Source organism: Leucopleurus acutus (assembly GCF_964270905.1).
Source record: "Leucopleurus acutus genome assembly, chromosome: 2".
Taxonomy (NCBI): Eukaryota; Metazoa; Chordata; class Mammalia; order Artiodactyla; family Delphinidae; genus Leucopleurus; species Leucopleurus acutus.
The window spans coordinates 185,481,360-185,499,929 of NC_139143.1; the positions used below are offsets into that span (position 1 = coordinate 185,481,360).

Below are 18,570 nucleotides of genomic sequence, written 5' to 3' on the forward strand. Positions count from 1 at the left end.
CCCACCCCTTGAAGCTCAGACTGCTGGGGTGGCAAGGAGGACCCCGGGGGGATTCCGTGTCCTGCATGCCAGCCAGGAACCTCCCTCGGTACGGTTCTGCTGCAGCCCATTCAGGGGTCTGCCTGCCTGGATCTCTGTTTAAGTGACGACTCCCATAGAACAAACATTCCCACAAGTCTATCTGGATAGCTGACTATATTAGGGAATCATGACATGCATTCAGGTGTGATAGTGGCAGCCTGGTTATGTAAAATAAAACATCAACAACAAAAGAGCCCTTATCTTTTATAGATACACACTGAAGTGTCTGAAGTATGAAATGATATGCTGTCTGGGATGTGCTTCAAAATCACCTGCGGGTAGGGGTATGGCAGGACGGCCCGAGGCAGCGGCTGCAGCTGTGTAGCCAGAACATGTGGGCTTGCTGTGCAGCCCCCCCATTTCCAGATGTATTTGAAACATTCCATTAAAACAAAACTATTAAGATAAATAAATTCCATCTCTACAACAACTACTCCCTCCACCTAAGTCCCTCTCCCTGCAGAGAGAGATCACACACACACACACACACACACACACACACACACACACACACACACACACACGGAAACTCTGGGGCTGGGACAGGCAGCCACCTCAACCACAGGTACCAGGAGCCTGGTACCTGGAGCCACCTTGAAGGGTCAAGGGAGACACCTGAGCACCTGCCTGGCCCATCCCCCAGCTCTACTCTCAATCATGCCCAGAAGGCAGGCTTCGCCCAGGATACCCTTCCCCACGCAGCTGTAACGTCAGGCCATGCACTGGGCCCCACTGTCTGCACAGCCAGGAGTCGAGGGCCAGGCCGCCCATCTGCAGCTGCTCTTCAGGACGACCCTGAAGGTTCAGCAGGGAGAACGAAGATGTCCCGGAGCAGGGCCCACAGGGGAAGCAGCCACAGGAACCTCAGACAAACGTCACCCTTCCCCCGCACACCTTCCCCGCTGACACTGTTTTCTATATAAGCTTCAAACGACCACACCTTTCTTTGGCAATCTTGCTGGGATAGATGGAGAGGAGGTCCCCCAAATGGCAGCTGCCTCGGCCAAACTGCCTGCGAAGTGTTTACGGGCCAGTCCCAGGTGCGATGGCCTCGGGTGCGCGGGCCTCTGCCTACGGGTACAAGGCCCCCGCTGCCTGCCACAGAACACCCGGGCCCTGAGTTCAGGAGAGTGCGGGGAGCCCCAGGCTGGCAGCGCGGAGGGGCCCCGCACATTCCCACCAGCCTGCGGGGCTCTAAGGTGGGGTGAGGGGTGCTGTGGGTCCTGCCTCGGCCGGCAGCCCCAGCCCGGCTCCACAGCGGGAAGTGCCCCCCGCGGGGGCTGCAGGCCTCAGGAAAGAAACCCCGGGCAGCCTCGGAACAAGCGCACACAGGCGCTCGGCCGCCCTCACACACATCCCCTTGGGGTCCCCACTCCAGACCACCAGACAGCGCAGACCCAGGAGCCACTGCTCTGGCCTCTCTGAGACCTTGAAAGCTATAGCAGCCCATTAACAAGGGAGCAATTTCCACTCACCGGCCTACAAAGGACTCAAATTTCCAAACGCATATGGTGCCAGATGCCAGGATTTAGAAATAAAATCTGACATCTGGGGCTTTTTAGCCAGTCTCTAAAAAACAGTTGTAGAAAACTCCCAGCCTTCAGTTTTATGTAGGTTTTTTAATTACTGAATGCTCTTCTTTTTAATTTTTTACAGTGCTGCAGTAGGGGTTTGGAAGCCAGATATAAAAACTTACATTACAGCTGAGAAAACACAGCTCTGAGTCTTTGGTTTATGGGGTAACCGAAGCCTTCACACAGATGGGTTTAGACACCAGTGAGCACGGCTTCAGCACAGCAGAGAATGAAAGGGGCTGGGGGCAGGCGCGGGGGCATCAGAAAAACAAGCACGAGACACCCTCAGAGGCGGCGCTCAACCACCAAACGCTACCCCGGGCCCCCCTCCCCTCCTAAAATGCAACATGTGGTCTTAATCTTAATGCTTAAGGTCTGAAAACAGTTTTCCAATTTCTGGAAAGGCTTCTGGCCACTGGCAGGCTGCCGCTCTAAAAGACAATGGAGGAGAGGTGGTCACAGGCCGTGACTGCCTCCTCAGCTGCTTTATGGGCCGCCCGCCCGCCCGCCCGCCCGTGGGGAGCGTGCACGGTGGCTGGCGGTGGCCACTGGCCTCCGTGGGTGGGGTACCCCATGAGAGGATTCTCGGGGACCCCCTTCACAAGAGCGCCGGCTCACACGGAGTCGCGCACTGGGGTGGGGCTTCCTCTGGGAGAGCTGCTCGGAGCGAGATCCTTTACAGCACGGCTGCGTGGAAGCAGCCAGAAAGCAACCCGGGAGGCCTTGGATGGAGTGGGGAGGGCAGTGGACGCCCTGGAGCCACTGGACCACTGTCTCCCGGGCCCAGTCTGTCTCGGGAACACCTTGTCACACACGCACAGAACCCAGACCCAAAGCCTGCCATCCTGGGGCTGACGGGAGCCAGGCTCTGTCCTCAGTGGGGACAGGCAACGAGGGAGGTGCGGTACAGCTCCTTCTTACAGACGAGGGAACAGCAAGTCGCTTGTCTGCAGTCACACAGGTAGCACGGGGCACAGGAGAGCCTGAACCCCGGTGGTCTGATCCTAGGGTCTGATGTTGCCAAGACAGCTCCAGATGTGCCAAGTGAGGCAAGGAAGCCGCCTCAGTCGACCCCAGGTGGGTCTACACTCCTCTGGGGGTTACCGGATCCCGAGGCCTGGGTTTGGAGAACCCACCCACGGCAGCATTTCAGCCCAGGGTCTGGGTACACTCCTCCCACCCTGTTCCCTGCAATCGCTGTTGGCAACGCCAGGACCTCTGACCTAACTTGTGGTGGAGACCATCCTGTGTCGACACCGGCCACCACCAGATCTGGGGCATGTGCTGCCACGGGAGGGCCACAGGCACAGAGCTGCTTTTCCTCCCTCCTGTTGGGAGGTGACACGGAGACAGAAAGGACAGCCTCCGTCACTGAATGCCACACCACCAGCACGGTGACCGCCTCCTGTCTCTACAAGGGCAGGGTCACCGGTGTCAGAAGAGACAACATCAGACCCCAGCGGATGCAGTGAACTGGGCACAAACGACGGGAGTGAAGAGCCGTGCAGGGCAGACCCGGACCTAGAGGGACCAGAGGGTCAGGGACAAGTACCTTGGCTGTGGCCAGCTCGTGGGCGAGCTCCTGGACTTTCTGCTGCTGCTGAATCAGCAGCTCCTGGACAGAGGCTAAAGTCATCTGTAACTGAGTCACTGGGAGGAAAGAGCAGTTGCATCTCTGTTAAATGATACAGATCCTTCCTTCTGTCCACACACCTATAAGCTGCTGCATCTAGTTTATCTGCAGACATTCCCCCCGCCCCCCGCCCCCGGCCCGTGCAATCCACATAATTCATCTGCACTCTGGGGCATCTACCTGCACTGTATCTAACCTCTAGTATTTCTACTTTATCTTTCTATTGTGCAGTTGTCCGTGGTCAACAGTATATCCGTCCAAAACCTCTCCCCTCTAATTATATCTGTTTATGATTCGCTTGGCTCTTGCAACTTCCATCCTGCCTGCATCCCCCATCTCCCGGGCCTCCCCACGCCACTACAGAACTCATGGCAAGTCTCCAATCCTGGGAGACAGACATCTCAGTCCACAGCATCCCGGAGCGGTTACAAACTGCAAATCCCATTTCCTTACCGCTCCTTCCTATCCTCCCCACCCAACCCAGAGGCTGCTGGAGCTCCCGGCCCACCGTCAGCCTCCAAGGAGACATGCCAGCAGGGCACGTGCTCCAGAGGGTTTCCGAGGGCTTCACAAACATGCCCCCGAGGGACAGACTCCTGCCTGGGACAGGCGGCTCTCTAGTTTGCCAGAGTTTTTAGATTCAGAGGCTCCACCTAGTAAACAAGTTTATAAAGGAGAAAACCACCTCTGGCGCGACAGGTCCCAGCTAATCTGGGCCATCACTGGGGCACCGGGTAATGAACGTGAGCCCCGTGGAGTCGATGACAGAGGAGGTGGCCGGGGTCCCTGGAGCCGCAGTAATTACAGCCTCTCTTGACCCTGTGTTGGATTCTTAGAGGGAAGGGGGAAAATTGCTGAAAACCCCCCTGAAAACCTCATAGAAGCAGAAATTAAAAATGAACTTTACAGCCCTTAGAAAGGCTGTCATTTTATTCCCCTTATTAATATTCTGAGGTTGGGAGCCTTTCCGTAAAAACATAATTAATTGAGGCCGCGCCGACAGTAAACAAGCAATTTCAAATTAAACCGAAATGACGGCGGCTTCATTTGCAAATGTGAACAGATTCTCAGAGCAGATAAATGAAGTCACCACATAAAGTGGAGACGGAGGGGAGAGGGGAGGGGGCAAAGAAGGGGCTGCTCGGAGAAGGCTTTGAGGGGTGACTTGGTGGAGTCATTAATCTTTACCTGTCTGTGCCACGCTGCCACTCAGCTCTGAGAGACTCGCCTCCATCCTCTCCAGTTGCTTCCTGTCCTCCCGGCCGCCCATGATGAGGGGGAGCAGGTATTTCTGCGAGAAGCAGGGTGCACATGAGGAATGGGTACGTACTTGGGATACTCTTCAACAGTCTCTCAAACTCTGCCGACCAACTTTCTCTCCATCAACCCTGGGTTTCGGAAACCCTACGCCAACACCGTAAATGAACAAGACATCTGAAAATTATGAGGCTGTGATTACAACCACATAAAAAAAAAACAAAAAACAACTCTGTCTGAATCAGGACCAGAACCAGGGAACAGGGACACAAAAAATCAATTTGACCCACTATGATGGAGCACTTTTTGGTTCTTTTAGATTTTTAAATGTTGCTATATACAATACTAGTGTCCAAAAATACTCAAAATTCTACTTTAAAAGTTGTATATCATAAAAATGCAAAAGGTTATACAAGAAAGTGATACCACTGGTGGCTTCCAGGGGGGAGTGGGAGGGAAGTTTGCTGTACACTTTTCTGAACCTTTAACATTTTGAACCACGTGAATGAATTCTCCATTCGGAAACAAACAAGTAAAAATAAACAAAAAAATTATTCAAGAAACAAGATCAAAATCCACAATAGATTTGTGGGACCTTTGGCTCTTTCACTAGGAGGGGATAATAATATGGGTATTCCGAGGCTACCTAAGGAGGTCACACCCATTCTTCTTCGAAAAGCCTTGAATCCTCAGAACAAGCTTCCTTCAGATAAGAGTTAAATGCAGCCAGACTCTCCCAGAACTGAGACACGGGGCAGAAGGGGGAGCAAGGAGCAGAATCAGGAGACACTGACCGTGGGGGAAAAAGGAAGCTGATGCTGCAGGGCAATCTTGAATGTTCTGAGAATCTCGGAACATTCAGGAAGAAGGCAGACGGGGCGCAGCTGGTAACTGACTGCCTGCTTGGAAGTGTGAAGGGTTAGAGGTGGGCGGCAAGGTGCCCGCTGGGAGAGCTGGACGAAAGAACATGGGCTCCAAACTCCAAAAGCTCTGGACGTGGAGCCCCCCATCTTAGGAGCGTGAGACCAGTCACCAACTTTACTGGGGTGGCACCAGGGGTGGCAGAGTGCAAGCTTGGCAGGTATAGTAACTGGCAGGTGTGACCAAAAGAGACTTTGGTTCTTACTCCATTCGGGCCCCAGACAGGAAAAGACGGCAACTTCTCCATTAAGGCTTCTGTACTGGGGAAGGGAAAGGAGGTCTCTCACAAGGGGCCTGTCAGAGAACTCATTTCAAGAGCAGCTCCTAAGTGAAGATCACTATTTAGCATACATATAGAAGCATTTTCTATTTTGCAAAGTGCTTTTCAACCATCGTGTGAGTTATTACCCACAGCCGAGCCGAAACTCATAAAATGGAGCCTTACGTTCCAGGTTGAAAATTTCCAAAGTATAAAAGTCAAGAAATTCTTACACGTGTAATGGACTAAAAACTCCATTTCTAAGATGAAAAAGGCTGAGGAAAGGAACACATACACTACCCCAGCCTAAATCTTTACATATTTATAAAACAAGATAACAGCTTACCTCTCCTTTTTGTTTTTTAATTTAGCAGATGTTTTTGAAATTCTCTTGTCACCAACGTGACTAATCTTCCAATGTCTCTTCTTCTTCTTTTTTTTTTTTTAGGTACGTGGGCCTCTCACTGTTGTGGCCTCTCCCGTTGCGGAGCACAGGCTCCGGACACGCGGCGGCTATGGCTCACGGGCCCAGCCGCTCCGAGGCATGTGGGATCTTCCCGGACCGGGGCACGAACCCGTGTCCCCTGCATCGGCAGGCGGACTCTCAACCACTGCACCACCAGGGAAGCCCCAATGTCTCTTCTTTTTTAAAGCAGAGACTAAAGATCAGAGCCTCGTGGAAGCAACTGATGATATCTCTGCTTTGCTCCAAGGGGAGCTATGCTTTCTGTCTCCACCAGATCATAGGCCGTCCAAGGGCAGCCATGTGACTATCAGGTACTGCTTAGTAGAGCTGGGACATTGATGTGAGAATCCTGTCTTAGCATATTCTTCTTCCTGGTGACTGTATGCAGTCAGTGGTTGGAAATAGACTTTCAGGACACAATGGCATCAGAGGGAGAAGTCCCAGGACCCAGAACATCTTGTTTCTGGATTTCTAATGTGGAGGTTCCCAACTTCAAGAATAAATGTTACACTGAAAAGATTATATTCTGCTACAACTCTGTCATTAGCTTTTGCACTTAAGTGAAAAATTAAGAATCCCATAGTACAATGTTGAAACATGTTTCATGTGCTAAAAGTTAAACATGGGGGGACTTCCCTGGTGGTCTAGTGGTTAGGACTCCGTGCTTCCACTGTAGTGGGCACAGGTTTGATCCCTGGTCGGGGAACTAGGATCTAGCAAGTTGTGTGGCGTGACCGAAAAAAAAAAAAAAAAAAAGTTACAACATGAGTCTGGATAGTCATTCAGATTCTTTTTTAAAAATCTCCAAATCAGAGATGGAGTCGCAGGTGGCCTCAGAAGGAAAGGACCAGCAGAGAGTAAGTCCTCCAGCCACTCTTTTACCTTTTGTCTCTGGGGACCTACCCTGGCTCTGCATCTTCTAAAAAAGACTCAACTTGCTTCAAATCAAAGTTAGTAGCTGGTAATTAGTGTCTGATTAGTATCTGGTATCAAGGAAGTAAATGTTACTTCCTGCCTGCAGCTCCGTTGTAAGCAATGAACTCTGGGATCCTGAGGGTTGACTACGTAGTCCATGAAAAACCCTAGGTCTACATGGATGCCAACACAATACATAGGGGGAAAAGGTAGATCCTGTAGATACGTTCGTACTGAGATTCTCAAGAGCGTGCAGAGCACTTCCTGTGTTCTGGGCTCAGAGCACTTCCCAGGGGAGCAGTGACTCCTTTCAGCATCACAACAGCCTCGTAAGGTAGATACTATTGTCCCCATGTTACACACAGAACCGCTGAGCCTGCGGTCACACAGCTGCCAAGTGGTAGAGCCAGGATGCAACACAGGCAGCTGGGCTCCAGCGTTCATGCCCTTAACCACACGTCATTCTGTCTCTCAAAAAGGTCTGGCCTGCTCAGTAAGTGCCAAGCACTGTTCTAAGTACCTGATGTGGCTCATTGATCGACGGGGTCCCTGCTGCACAGGGACTTGGAGGGGAGATGCCGAGTCCAGCAGATGAGGTGGGTCTGAACCTGCCAAGCGCACCCACCCGGGTGGGAACAGGACCAGGACTTGACCTGGACGCCCCTCAGCGAGCGAGATCATCAGGGCGCTCGGCCTCTGCAGGCAGGCCCACTGCTGCCCCCGGGCTCAGGGCAGCGCCCAGGGGGTGCAGGGAGGGGCAGCTTACCTTGTAGAGCTGGTGAAAGCCAAACGCTATCCCTGCCATGATGATGGCCAAGGCGCTGTAATCTCTCCACCGGGAACCCGCAGGGCCTAAGGTCAGGGGAAAAGGCACGTCAGGAGAAGAGGCACTGGCGTCCCCCCTGAGGCAGGAAAGCACGTGGATTCAGGCCCCTCATCTCAGTCGGGGGGTGTGTCTCGTGCTCGGATGGGGGTGAGCATCAGGATGCGGCCGGGCTGCACCTCCCTCCTCCTCCCAGGCCCCTGGACTGCGCAGCTGCCGTGGGCTGGTGTCTAGGCGGGCTGAGGCCCAGGGTGGGAGGCAGGCGGCAGAGGCGTTCTGAAGACCTAGGGCACGGGCCCCACTTCGAGGAATAAAGGATCCAGTGAGGCTGCCATGAGCACACCTAGGTGTGCACGAATACATGCCCACACACCCTCCTACATGAGCCTGGAGCCACCTCAGAGCAGGGCAAAGGCTGCATCACCTGTTTATTCAACTTGATGAAGCCCTGACAGGGTGGACGACAGTGCCGTAGGCACGGGTTACAGTGGTGGCGAGACCCCTGCCCTGTTCTGTTCTGCTCTCACATGGAGCCTGGTGGAGAGGAGGCAGCCTACCAACGACCGAACGAGGCGGCTCCAGATAGCGATTGAGAACACCGAACAGGACCAGGAGAGAGTGTGGATGGCAGGGCCTCGGTGGAGGAGGATGCCGAGACCTGTGTGGTCCCGGGCACGACGCTCCAGGCAGGGGACAAGGAAGTGCAAAGGCTGAGGCTGACCTGTGCTCAAGCAGACGGGGGAGCCCCTGGGCTTCACCCAGGGTGAGGGGGCGACTGCTGGCCAAGAGACAGCAAGAGCAGAGAGGGGAGTGGTGGGGGGAGCGGGGTGGGGGGAAGGTGGGAAAGGCTGGCCTGGCGGTGAGCGCATACAAGGAACCTGGCCATCGTTTCACAAGCAGCGGGGTCACTGAAGGCTCTGAACCAGGGAGTGACGTGGTCACGGCTCTGTGTTCTGGGAGAACAACATCAGGGAGCACGGAGGGCAGCTACAGGTGTGAGGCCGCAGAGGCAAGAAAGCAGGGAGAGGCTACCGCAAGGGGCCTCCAAAGGCGAAAGGGACTGAGTCCAGGACGGACCGTCTCAGGGGATCCGGACACAGGCAGCCGGTCTTCATGTAGGGTCAGGCCCTTTGGAACACAGAGTCCCCTCCAAGCCCTGAATGAACTTCTAGTTCTAGAGGGGGAGAGGAGAATTTTCTACTTCATAACCTTCCCCATGAACTGTTTACAAGTGCTTTCATGCCCATAATCTGATGTGACGCCCAGCGATTCTGTCAGGCACACGGGAAAGCACGAGCTCCTTCTGGAACGTCTACCTGGAGCAGCCGCGTTCAGGCCACCCAGCTGCCTCCTCTCAAGGGACCGGCCACTGGACAGGGGGTGGCGGGGGGTGGTGGTGGTGCGTGGGTCACTGTTTCCAGAACCATCAGTGGTGCAGGACACCACCAGTCTGTGGACTCAGACCAGGTGCCAGGACAGTGACCCAGAAGGCACCCACCCGAGGCACGCTGCTGCGACAAGGATCTGGGATCTGGAAGTGGATCTAAGAGAGAAGGTGAGGGAGGAAGAGCCACCACACTCCACACGCGGCCGGGCGCCTCATCTCCTCTGAGACGGACACCTGTGGCTCCAGCCGTCCCCCTCCCCTGGGCCTGCAGGTACTGGCCACGTCCTGGCGCTTCATGACCAAAGGAGAGCAGGAGAGGGGCGGTTCTTAAAGTCCTCGGCAGGATGTGAGCACATGGGGAGGAGGGGCTGCTGGCATGCAGTCTGATCGGGGATCCAAGTGGCAAAGACCTCCAAGGGGGCGAGGCGGACGCTCCCTCCTCCCTGAGCTGCTGAAGGGGGCTCTCAGGAGGCAGAGACAACGGTGATGGGAGAGCCTGGAAGAGTGTCTCTCCCTGGCCACCCGACCCTGCCCCGCCTGTGGATTCCACGTGAGTTTCCCAATGTGGCCCAGCCCGGGTCTCCTGCACAGACTGTGATCAACTCCCTTGTTGAGCTTACAGTTTTTGAATAGGTAATACACGCACATCGTCTAAACATCACGCAGCACACGTCAGTCTACTGCAAAGAGGCTTCCTCCACCACCAAGAACCACTGTGTTAAAAGTTTCTTCTTTACCCTGCAGAGAATTTTTATGCAAGTGTGAGGCAACACACATGGGCATTATTTTCCTTCTCTTTCCCCCCATTTCTCATTCTTCTTTTTTGCTAAAGCTGCATAATATTCCATTAAACCAATTCCCTAATGATGGACATTTAGATGATTTCCAGTCTTTTCCTATTTCACACAACGCTGCCATCAGTGAGCGTGTACATATGGCATCTCATGTACATGTACAAGTCCATCTGTAAACGTGAACTCCTAGGAGGCTGGGCCAGAGCCGTCTGAGATAGCCTGCCAAACTGTCCTCCACAGGGGCTGAACCAGTTCATTCCCACATGTTTCCTCACAGCCACCCCAACATAATGGTTTAAGCACACGCACAGATTTCTGCCAGTACTAGAGCAAAGCAATAGTACCTCCCTCTAGCTTTAATTTGCATTTACCTTATTACAAGTGAGGACTGAGCAATCTTTTCATCTGCACCTCCTTTTTGGTATACTATATGTTCCCTACTTTTCTACTCAATTTCTTTATTAAATTTCCTCCCTCAATTCATGGAAACTTCTTATACAACAGGGACATTCACCCTCTGTCTGTGAAAGGAGTTGTAAAAATTCTTCCTAGTATATTTTTCTTTTGACTCTACTTATGGTCTGCTTTTTGTGGCACAGAGTGTTTTCATGTTTATGTAAACTTATCGATCTATTCTTTAACGGGTTCTGGGGTTTGGGTCACGGCGAGCCAAGACTCCCCACTCCTCTCCAGGGTTGCACAGTGACACTCAGGGTTCACGTCTACACACTGTCTCCAGAAGGGAGCTCTGCTGCTTTGACCTGCAGTGAACACCCCCATCCGATGCGGAGTGACATAGAGAAGCGACCGCTGATCGTGAAATGGAAAACTCTGAGACCACTGAGGTAGACCTTTCACTGTGACCCTGAGAAGCCAGGAGGCTCCAGGTCCCAAGCAGGCACCTCCCTCGGCTCAGCCTGCTCTGCTCTGACTGCCTTGATTCCAACATCTGGTGCAAGTTCATTTTTAGGAGGAAAAAGCAAAGACAGAGTAACCTTGCCACTTTTCTAAAGAGTCGCTGTGGATTGAAGCCCCACGCTGTTCCGTGGGGCTTCAATCCACACCCAGAACGTCCATCTGTGCTGCAAAAATCCCCAGAGAAAGTATTCAAAATGGGCACATGTCCAGAAAGTTCTACTCACCAGTGACTTCTCAAATACCCACTAAATATCTTACAGGAAAACAGTTGCAACTGGGCTGAAAACTGGACCAGAACCCAAAGTTTGCTGCATCCTTCTTCTTTCCTGCAAACACACAGTGCATGCCTTGAGAAGTTCTGGGTAACAGAGCCGAGGCTGAGCAGATGCTGGCAGGTCAGGGGTCCAAGAACCAGGACCCCTCCTACCACTGCTCGCCCCTCTCCGGAGCCTGACCTCCTCAAGCACCAAGAGACACCTGTGGCTCCCTGCCAGCCGCACCTTCACCCCTGCACTGCTCCTTGTTTCTGCCGTGCTCACGTTAAGAACGTTTTATTGCCCCCTGGTTTTCATTATTAATGAAAAGGGACCAGAATGATCTTTCCTAAAGTTCAGAGAGTCTATAAAGACAAGAAGCTGAAATGCCATTTTACTCATTTTGGAGATGTGTGATACAATCCTGTCTTGTGGCAAAATGAAAAAAGAGAAAAACTAAGACGGAGATAACCCTTATCCATGGCACGCCTTTCAAGGGGTACAGACCAGGGCAACTGAGAAAGCACTCGGCATGACCTCAAACTAGCTCAGACCCCAGCCACGACCACCTGGAGCCCTCCCCGCTGCCCACCCTGGGGCCAATTTTTTCTAAGCCCAGTGCAGACCCCCAATGAGGGAACCCAGGGCACCTCGGAGCTACAGCCTCTTGTCACTATGCTCCTGAATGTCCAGAAAATACAGTCAAGGGCAGAAAATAGGGCCAGTCGCTCTTCTGCTCCAGCTCAAAAGTAAGGGAAGTGGAATGAATGAGCTTTTCCAAAGCTTCAGAGCCTCTAGCCTGACAAAGACGCCCACCTGCAGACAAGGCAGACTGGGGGCCAAGCTGGCAAGAGGCCTGGTTCCACACCACCACCAGATGGTCCCAAAGACAGTTTTCTCTTCTCATCAAGCATAGACCATTTGACTGAAGGCGGCAGAGCTTTTCCTAGATTTAAAGAACCCAGGGACAGTGAACATTAATACATCAGTCATAACAGGTGTCTGTCAGCGAGTTTCTCAGAGACACCAGCATAGTAAAAATGAAAAGACTCAATAATTTTGACATTCTTAGGACAACAAGAGAAAAGGAAGAACTTGAGTGAAGTTTGGGAGGTGTACGGGCAGAGAAAAATGACTTAGAATACACAGAGAAGGGTTTAAGTAAAAAAGGCTGCCTTGAAATTGTGACATACAGAATGCGTTGCCTTGGGTGCCTGCCTACATTTTTCCACAGGCTTAGGAACAACAAGGTGAATAAACAAGATTGTGAACTCACACCATTTACCCAGGCCTACCTGTCAGCATCACTGCATGAAGAGAATCAGTAATCTCACTCACAGGACAGCTTTTTTGACTTCTCTTGTGTTGCTAATAATTGTGGCAATTCAGTGCCCGGAATAATCTCTCTACATCTTGTCACTTGCCTATCTCGATGAGGTAGAAAAGAAAGACAACTCAAGTTTCATCAGATTTATCAAGGGTCTTAAAAGAGTTTCTAGCCCAAATCTCTCAATGGACAGATGCGGAACGAAGACTCTGAGATATTATGTACATGCCTGTAAGGTAACAGGTAGTTCATGCCAAATTAGAACCTGGGTCTTCTGAATCCCAAACTAGCACACTTTCCACTGTTACACATTTATCATCAAAGGACCTTTAAATGGTAGAACTCTATTGAAGTACCACTCTCTATACTTCTGGCCACTTAAATAAAAATGTACTGAAATCCCCAAAAAATGAAAAACAAAAGATGAAGAACCCAGGGACAATGATATTTTTTACTGTCATTCAGATTCCAATTGTCTCCAGCACTCGCCCAACGGGCTTGACCCGCCAACTCGTCGAAAGGCCCAGCACTTTACCAGCACCGCATGGCTGGCCTCTCCTGAGGATGAACAGGCAGTCGACTGTGGCAGCATTTCTCATCCTGCAGAGCTGCGCATTTCTGGGACTGCCTTCACGTCTGAGGCTGCAACGAGGTCAGAGGTCAGACTACTGTAGGGAGAAGAACGTCAGGTTCCTTGGAACTCAACGCCTTCCTTGCCCTTTCAAGGACTCCATCAACTAGCCTGACCTCTGACAGTGTCCACAGGGCCTGCCTGCCCAAAAGGCTAGGGCTTCCGGTGAATCCATGGTATATGGCAGCCGCCTCAGGGGCAGGAAAGCTGAACCCTAGGGCTCCCTAACCCTTCACTGAACACCAACTAAACCAACATTACTCAGTTCCTTTATTTGTATCTCAACCTACCAAGAGAGTCTCACCTAGCAGGCGAGAACAGACATCACCAAATAAGGACACACATGTGGAGCAGGAATCGCGCACACAACCACAGCATGAAACCACCGACTCAGGGACTCTCGGACACCAAGGAAATCCCACAATCCGGTAAAGAGTCATCAACAAAAGAGAGCTGAAAGCTGTCATGAAATCATCCTGCTGAGACAATCTGGATCCTGACAACAGGGAGATGCTATCAAGTCCTAGGGGAGGCTGGCAGCCTGAGCACAGGGCAGGGCAGTGGCAGGCACTGGGCAAGCCTAGCTGCGTTCCCCTCCAGGCTCTTCAAGGCTGGAGCCGTGACTCCACACAGCAGTAGCTTCTCAAATCATCCCATCAGCTTTGTTCGCAAGGCACGCTGAAAACTGAATGATAAGACAGGCTCATCCACAGTGAGGTACTGGAATAAAGCCAGTCTGCCAGATAGGTGCTTGTTACAGGAAAGGACTGCCAGGCTAAATGCACAGGGAGACTGGTGCCCAGCTGAAAGGTACCACAGGCTGAGCTGTGGATGGCTGGCAGCGGCCAGAAAGACAAACCGACCCAGAGCACAGCAACTAGTAACAGAGCAGCTCTGCTCTGAACAGAAGCACCTGGGCAGCCTGGAAGGCAAAGGCACCACAGCAGCTCAACAGAAGTCACATTTGAAAACCGAAGGCCTGTCTTCACATGAACGTCCTGTGAAAGACGATCTTTTCCACTTCTCATGGGCTGCAATGCTATCAGCAGTGTCATCTTTAGGCAGGAAGGACACTGAGAGGCATATCTATATCCTCACTCACAGACTAAAAAATATGAGCTCTAATTAAACTGTAAGAATTCAGAAGAGTCCAGAAATGGACCCATGCTTGTGTGGTCAACTGATTTTTGACAAAGAAGCCAAGGCAGTTGTATGAGAAAAGGATAATCTTCACAACAATTGTGCTGGGACAACTGGATATCTGTAGGGGGGTAAAAAATGAATCTTGACCCTTTCCTTACACCATACATAAAATTTAACTCAAAATAGACCATACACCTAAACAAAAAAGAAAAAACTAAGAAAACAGAAAACACAGAAGAAAATCTTTGCAACCCTGGGGTAGGCAAACACATCCTAAGATACAAAAAGCATGAACCAGGGACTTCTCTGGCAGTCCAGTGGCTAAGACTTCGCCTTCCAATGCAGGGGGTGCAGGTTCGATCCCTGGTTGGGAGCTAAGATCCCACATGCCCCCCGGCCAAAAAACCAAAACATAAAACAGAAGCAATATTGTAACAAATTCAATAAAGACCTTAAAAAAATGGTCCACATCAAAAAATCTTTTAAAAACAAAACAAAACAAAAACAACCAAAAAAAGCATGAACCATAAAAGGAAAAAAAAATGATAAAATGGACATCATCAAAATTTTAAGCTTTTGCTTTTCAAAAGGCACTGTCAAGAAAACATCTCCATAGGCTGGGAGAAAACATCTATAAAACATATATCTGATAAAGGACCTGTAACCAGAATATATAAAGACCTTTCACAACGTAATAATGAAAAGACAAACAAGGTGATTTTTAAAAGTGACACTTCACAGAAGTACATGAATGGCCAATAAACACATGAAAATATGCTTGACATCACTAGTCATTAGAGAAACACAAATTAAAAGTACAGTGAGATTCGATTACCTACACATTAGACTGGTTAAACTTAAAAACTGAGAATAACAAATGTTGACAAGGACGTGGAGCTACTGAAATTCTCATACATTGCTGACAGGAATGTAGAATGGCACAACCAGGAGACTTCCCTGGTAGTCCAGTGGTTAAGACTCCGCGCTTCCACTGCAGGGGGTGAGGGTTCGATCCCTGGTTGGGGAACTGGGATCCCACATGCCTCGTGGCACAGCCAAAAAATAAAAATAATTTTTTTTAAAAGAATAATATAGAAAAAAAGTTAAAAAAAAAGAAATGCCACAACCATTTTGGAAAATAGGTTTACAATATCTTACAAAGCTAAACATACACCTAACATGTGACTAAGGCATTCCACTCTCAAGTATTTACCTAAAAGAAAGAAAATATCTATGCATACAAAGACTTCTTGTACATGAATGTCATAGAAGCATTATTCATAATAGCCCCAAACTGGAAACAACCCAAACAGCCACCAATGGTCAATGGATAAACAAATTGTGAAATAACCATACATCAGAGTCACGGGAGTTAGCAAACTCTGCCCAGTTGGCCAAGTCCCACCTCATCCTGCTTTTTTTTCAGCTGTGAGCTCAGAATGGTTTTCATATTTTTAAAGGATGGTGGGGCGGGGGGGGGGGGGTATATGTGACAGAAATGTGTAGTTCACAAAGTCTAAAATATTTTCTACCTGGATCAATCTCAAAAGCATTACGTTAAGATACAAAAGAATATGTGCTGTATGATTCCATTCACATGAAATTTTAGTCTTTCGTTATAGTACATGAAACTATAGTATTGGTTACACGAGTTGAGTTACAGTATGTACAACTCATCAAAGTGTACACTTAAAATGGATTAATCTTATTGTATATAAATTATACTTCAAAAAAGCTGATTAGAGGGCTTCCCTGGTGGTGCAGTGGTTAAGAATCCTCCTACCAATGCAGGGGTCACAGGTTCGAGCCCTGGTCCGGGAAGATCCCACATGCCACGGAGCAACTAAGCCTGTGCACCACAGCTACTGAGCCTGTGCTCTAGAGCCTGCGAGCCACAACTACTGAGCCCGTGTGCCACAGCTACTGAAGCCCACGCACCTAGAGCCCGTGCTCCGCAACAAGAGAAGCCACTGCAATGAGAAGCCCGCGCACCGCAACGAAGAGTAGCCCCCGCTCGCTGCAACTAGAGAAAGCCCGTGCGCAGCAATGAAGACCCAAAAATAAAATAAATTTTAAAAAAAGCTGATAAGAAAAAATATTAAGAAGCCAGAAATATAGAACTGCCACATGAGCAAGCAATCGCACTCCTAGATGGCTACCCAGGAGGAATGAGAACGTACGTCCACACACTTGCCCACACACACCCTCAGCAGCATGAGTCCTGTGGCCAAAACTGGAAACAACCTAAACGTCCACCAGCTGGTGAACTGACAGACAAAATGTGGCCCATCCATACAATGGAATACTAGTCAACAATAAAAAGGAAGGAAGTAGTGCTACATGATACAACATGGAGAACCTCAAAAACATGCTAAGTGAAAGAAGGAAGGTACAAGGGATCACATACTGTATGATTCCATTTACCTGAAATGCCCAGCAAAGGTAAATTTACAGTGGTGGAAAGTAGCTTAGTGGTTGCCTGGAGATGAGGTAAGATTAACAGTAAATGAGCACAAAGGATCTTATTTGGAGAATGAAAGTGCTCTAAAACTGATAGATGAGTGCATCGTTCAGTAAAGTTATTAAAAATCATTTGATTGGACACTTGAAATGGGCGGGTTTGTGTGTAAAATATACTTCAATAGCTTAAAAAAATTTTTTAAATAAGGCTAGAAACAGACCCATGTATATATAAACAATTGCATTTTGATAAAGGGACACATAACTCACTGGGGACAGGATAATCTTTGAACATCTGGTGGTGGCACAAGGGGACAGCCATTAGGGAAAAATGAACCTTGACCTTCACATTACACCACACACAAAAGTTAACTGACAGTGAATCACAGATCTCAACATAAAAGCTAACACTATAAAACTTCAAGAAGAAAACACAGGGGAAAATCTCTCCAACCTTGGGGTAAGCAAAGGCTTCACAGGTAGGACACAAAAACCATGAATTGTTAAAAAAAAAAAAAAAAAAAAGATAAATGGATGTCATCAATTTTTAAATCTTTTGTTTTTCAGAAGGCAACGTAAAGCAAACGAAAAAGCTAGCCACAGACTGGGAGGAAATACTAACCATGCATACACCTGACAAAGAACTTGAATCTAGAATATATAAGAACTCTTCCAACTCAATAATAAGATAATTTAAAAAGGACAAAGATTGGAATAGACACTTCACAAAAGAAGATATGTAAATGGGCAATAAGCACATAAAAAGATGCTCAACACTATTAGTCTTCACAGAAATGTAAACTCAAATGACTGAGTCTCCACTACACACACATTAAAGCTGCTAAAATTAAAAAGACTGAGAATACCAACCATTAGAGAGAATATGCAGCAACCAGAACTCGGACGCTGCTGATGGGAATGTAAAATGGTACAACCACTTTGAAAAACAGGTTGGCAGTTTCTTATAAGGTGAAACTTACACTTAACCTCTGACCTAGCAATTCCACTCCTAGACATTTACGCAAGAGAAATAAAAACAGACACAGACTTGTACACAAATGTTTAAAAGAGCTTTACTCGTAACAGCTCAATACTGGAAACAGCCCAAAGCCGGAAGCCCATCAACTGGTAAATGGATAACAAACCACAGTGCATCCGAACCATGGAATACAGCTCTGTGATAAAAAGGAGGCAACTTCTGATATGCACAACTTGGATGGAGCTCAAAAACATGATGCTGAGCGAAAGAAACCAGGCATGAGAGGGGACATACTGTACCATTCATGCAAAACCCTAGGAAAGATAAGTCTAAATGGGCAGCAACAGAAAGCAGACCAGGAGTTGCCCCAGCGTCAGGGCGGGTTGGCACTGGCTGGGAACAGGTCACGAGGAATCTTCTAGGGTGCCAGAAATGTTCTACAATGATGATGGCTACAGGGCAGTGTACACTTGTTAAAACTCAAATTGTACAACTAAAATGGATGCATTACTTTATGTAAAATATACCTCAGTAAAGCTGGGTTTTTTTGTTGTTTTTTTTTAAGTCTGTTCAGATTTTTTCTTTTTAAAAAAGACAGAGAGCTAAAAGAAGTCAGCAGTGACCGAGAACAGTACCCAGCAGGGTGGGTTCTAAGGTCTCTCTCTGCTCAGTTAAGCAGCTGAGACCAAGGGAAGAAGCAAGAGGTAAGATTTCTAATTCAACTTTTTAAAGGTACCCTGTATTATTT

The 18,570-nt window shown here is 49.3% G+C and overlaps 1 protein-coding gene across 1 annotated transcript in view; it reads right to left on the reverse strand.

Annotated features, from left to right (window-relative positions):
• PEX14 (peroxisomal biogenesis factor 14) overlaps positions 1–18,570 on the reverse strand; it is a 138,590-nt gene that overhangs the window by 3,004 nt on the left and 117,016 nt on the right. Inside the window, exons 5-7 of the mRNA XM_082858349.1 lie at positions 7,873–7,958; positions 4,477–4,579; positions 3,208–3,305 (exon numbers count right to left, since the gene is read on the reverse strand). Coding sequence (XP_082714475.1) covers positions 3,208–3,305; positions 4,477–4,579; positions 7,873–7,958 — 287 coding nt within the window. The remainder of the gene's footprint in view (positions 1–3,207; positions 3,306–4,476; positions 4,580–7,872; positions 7,959–18,570) is intronic.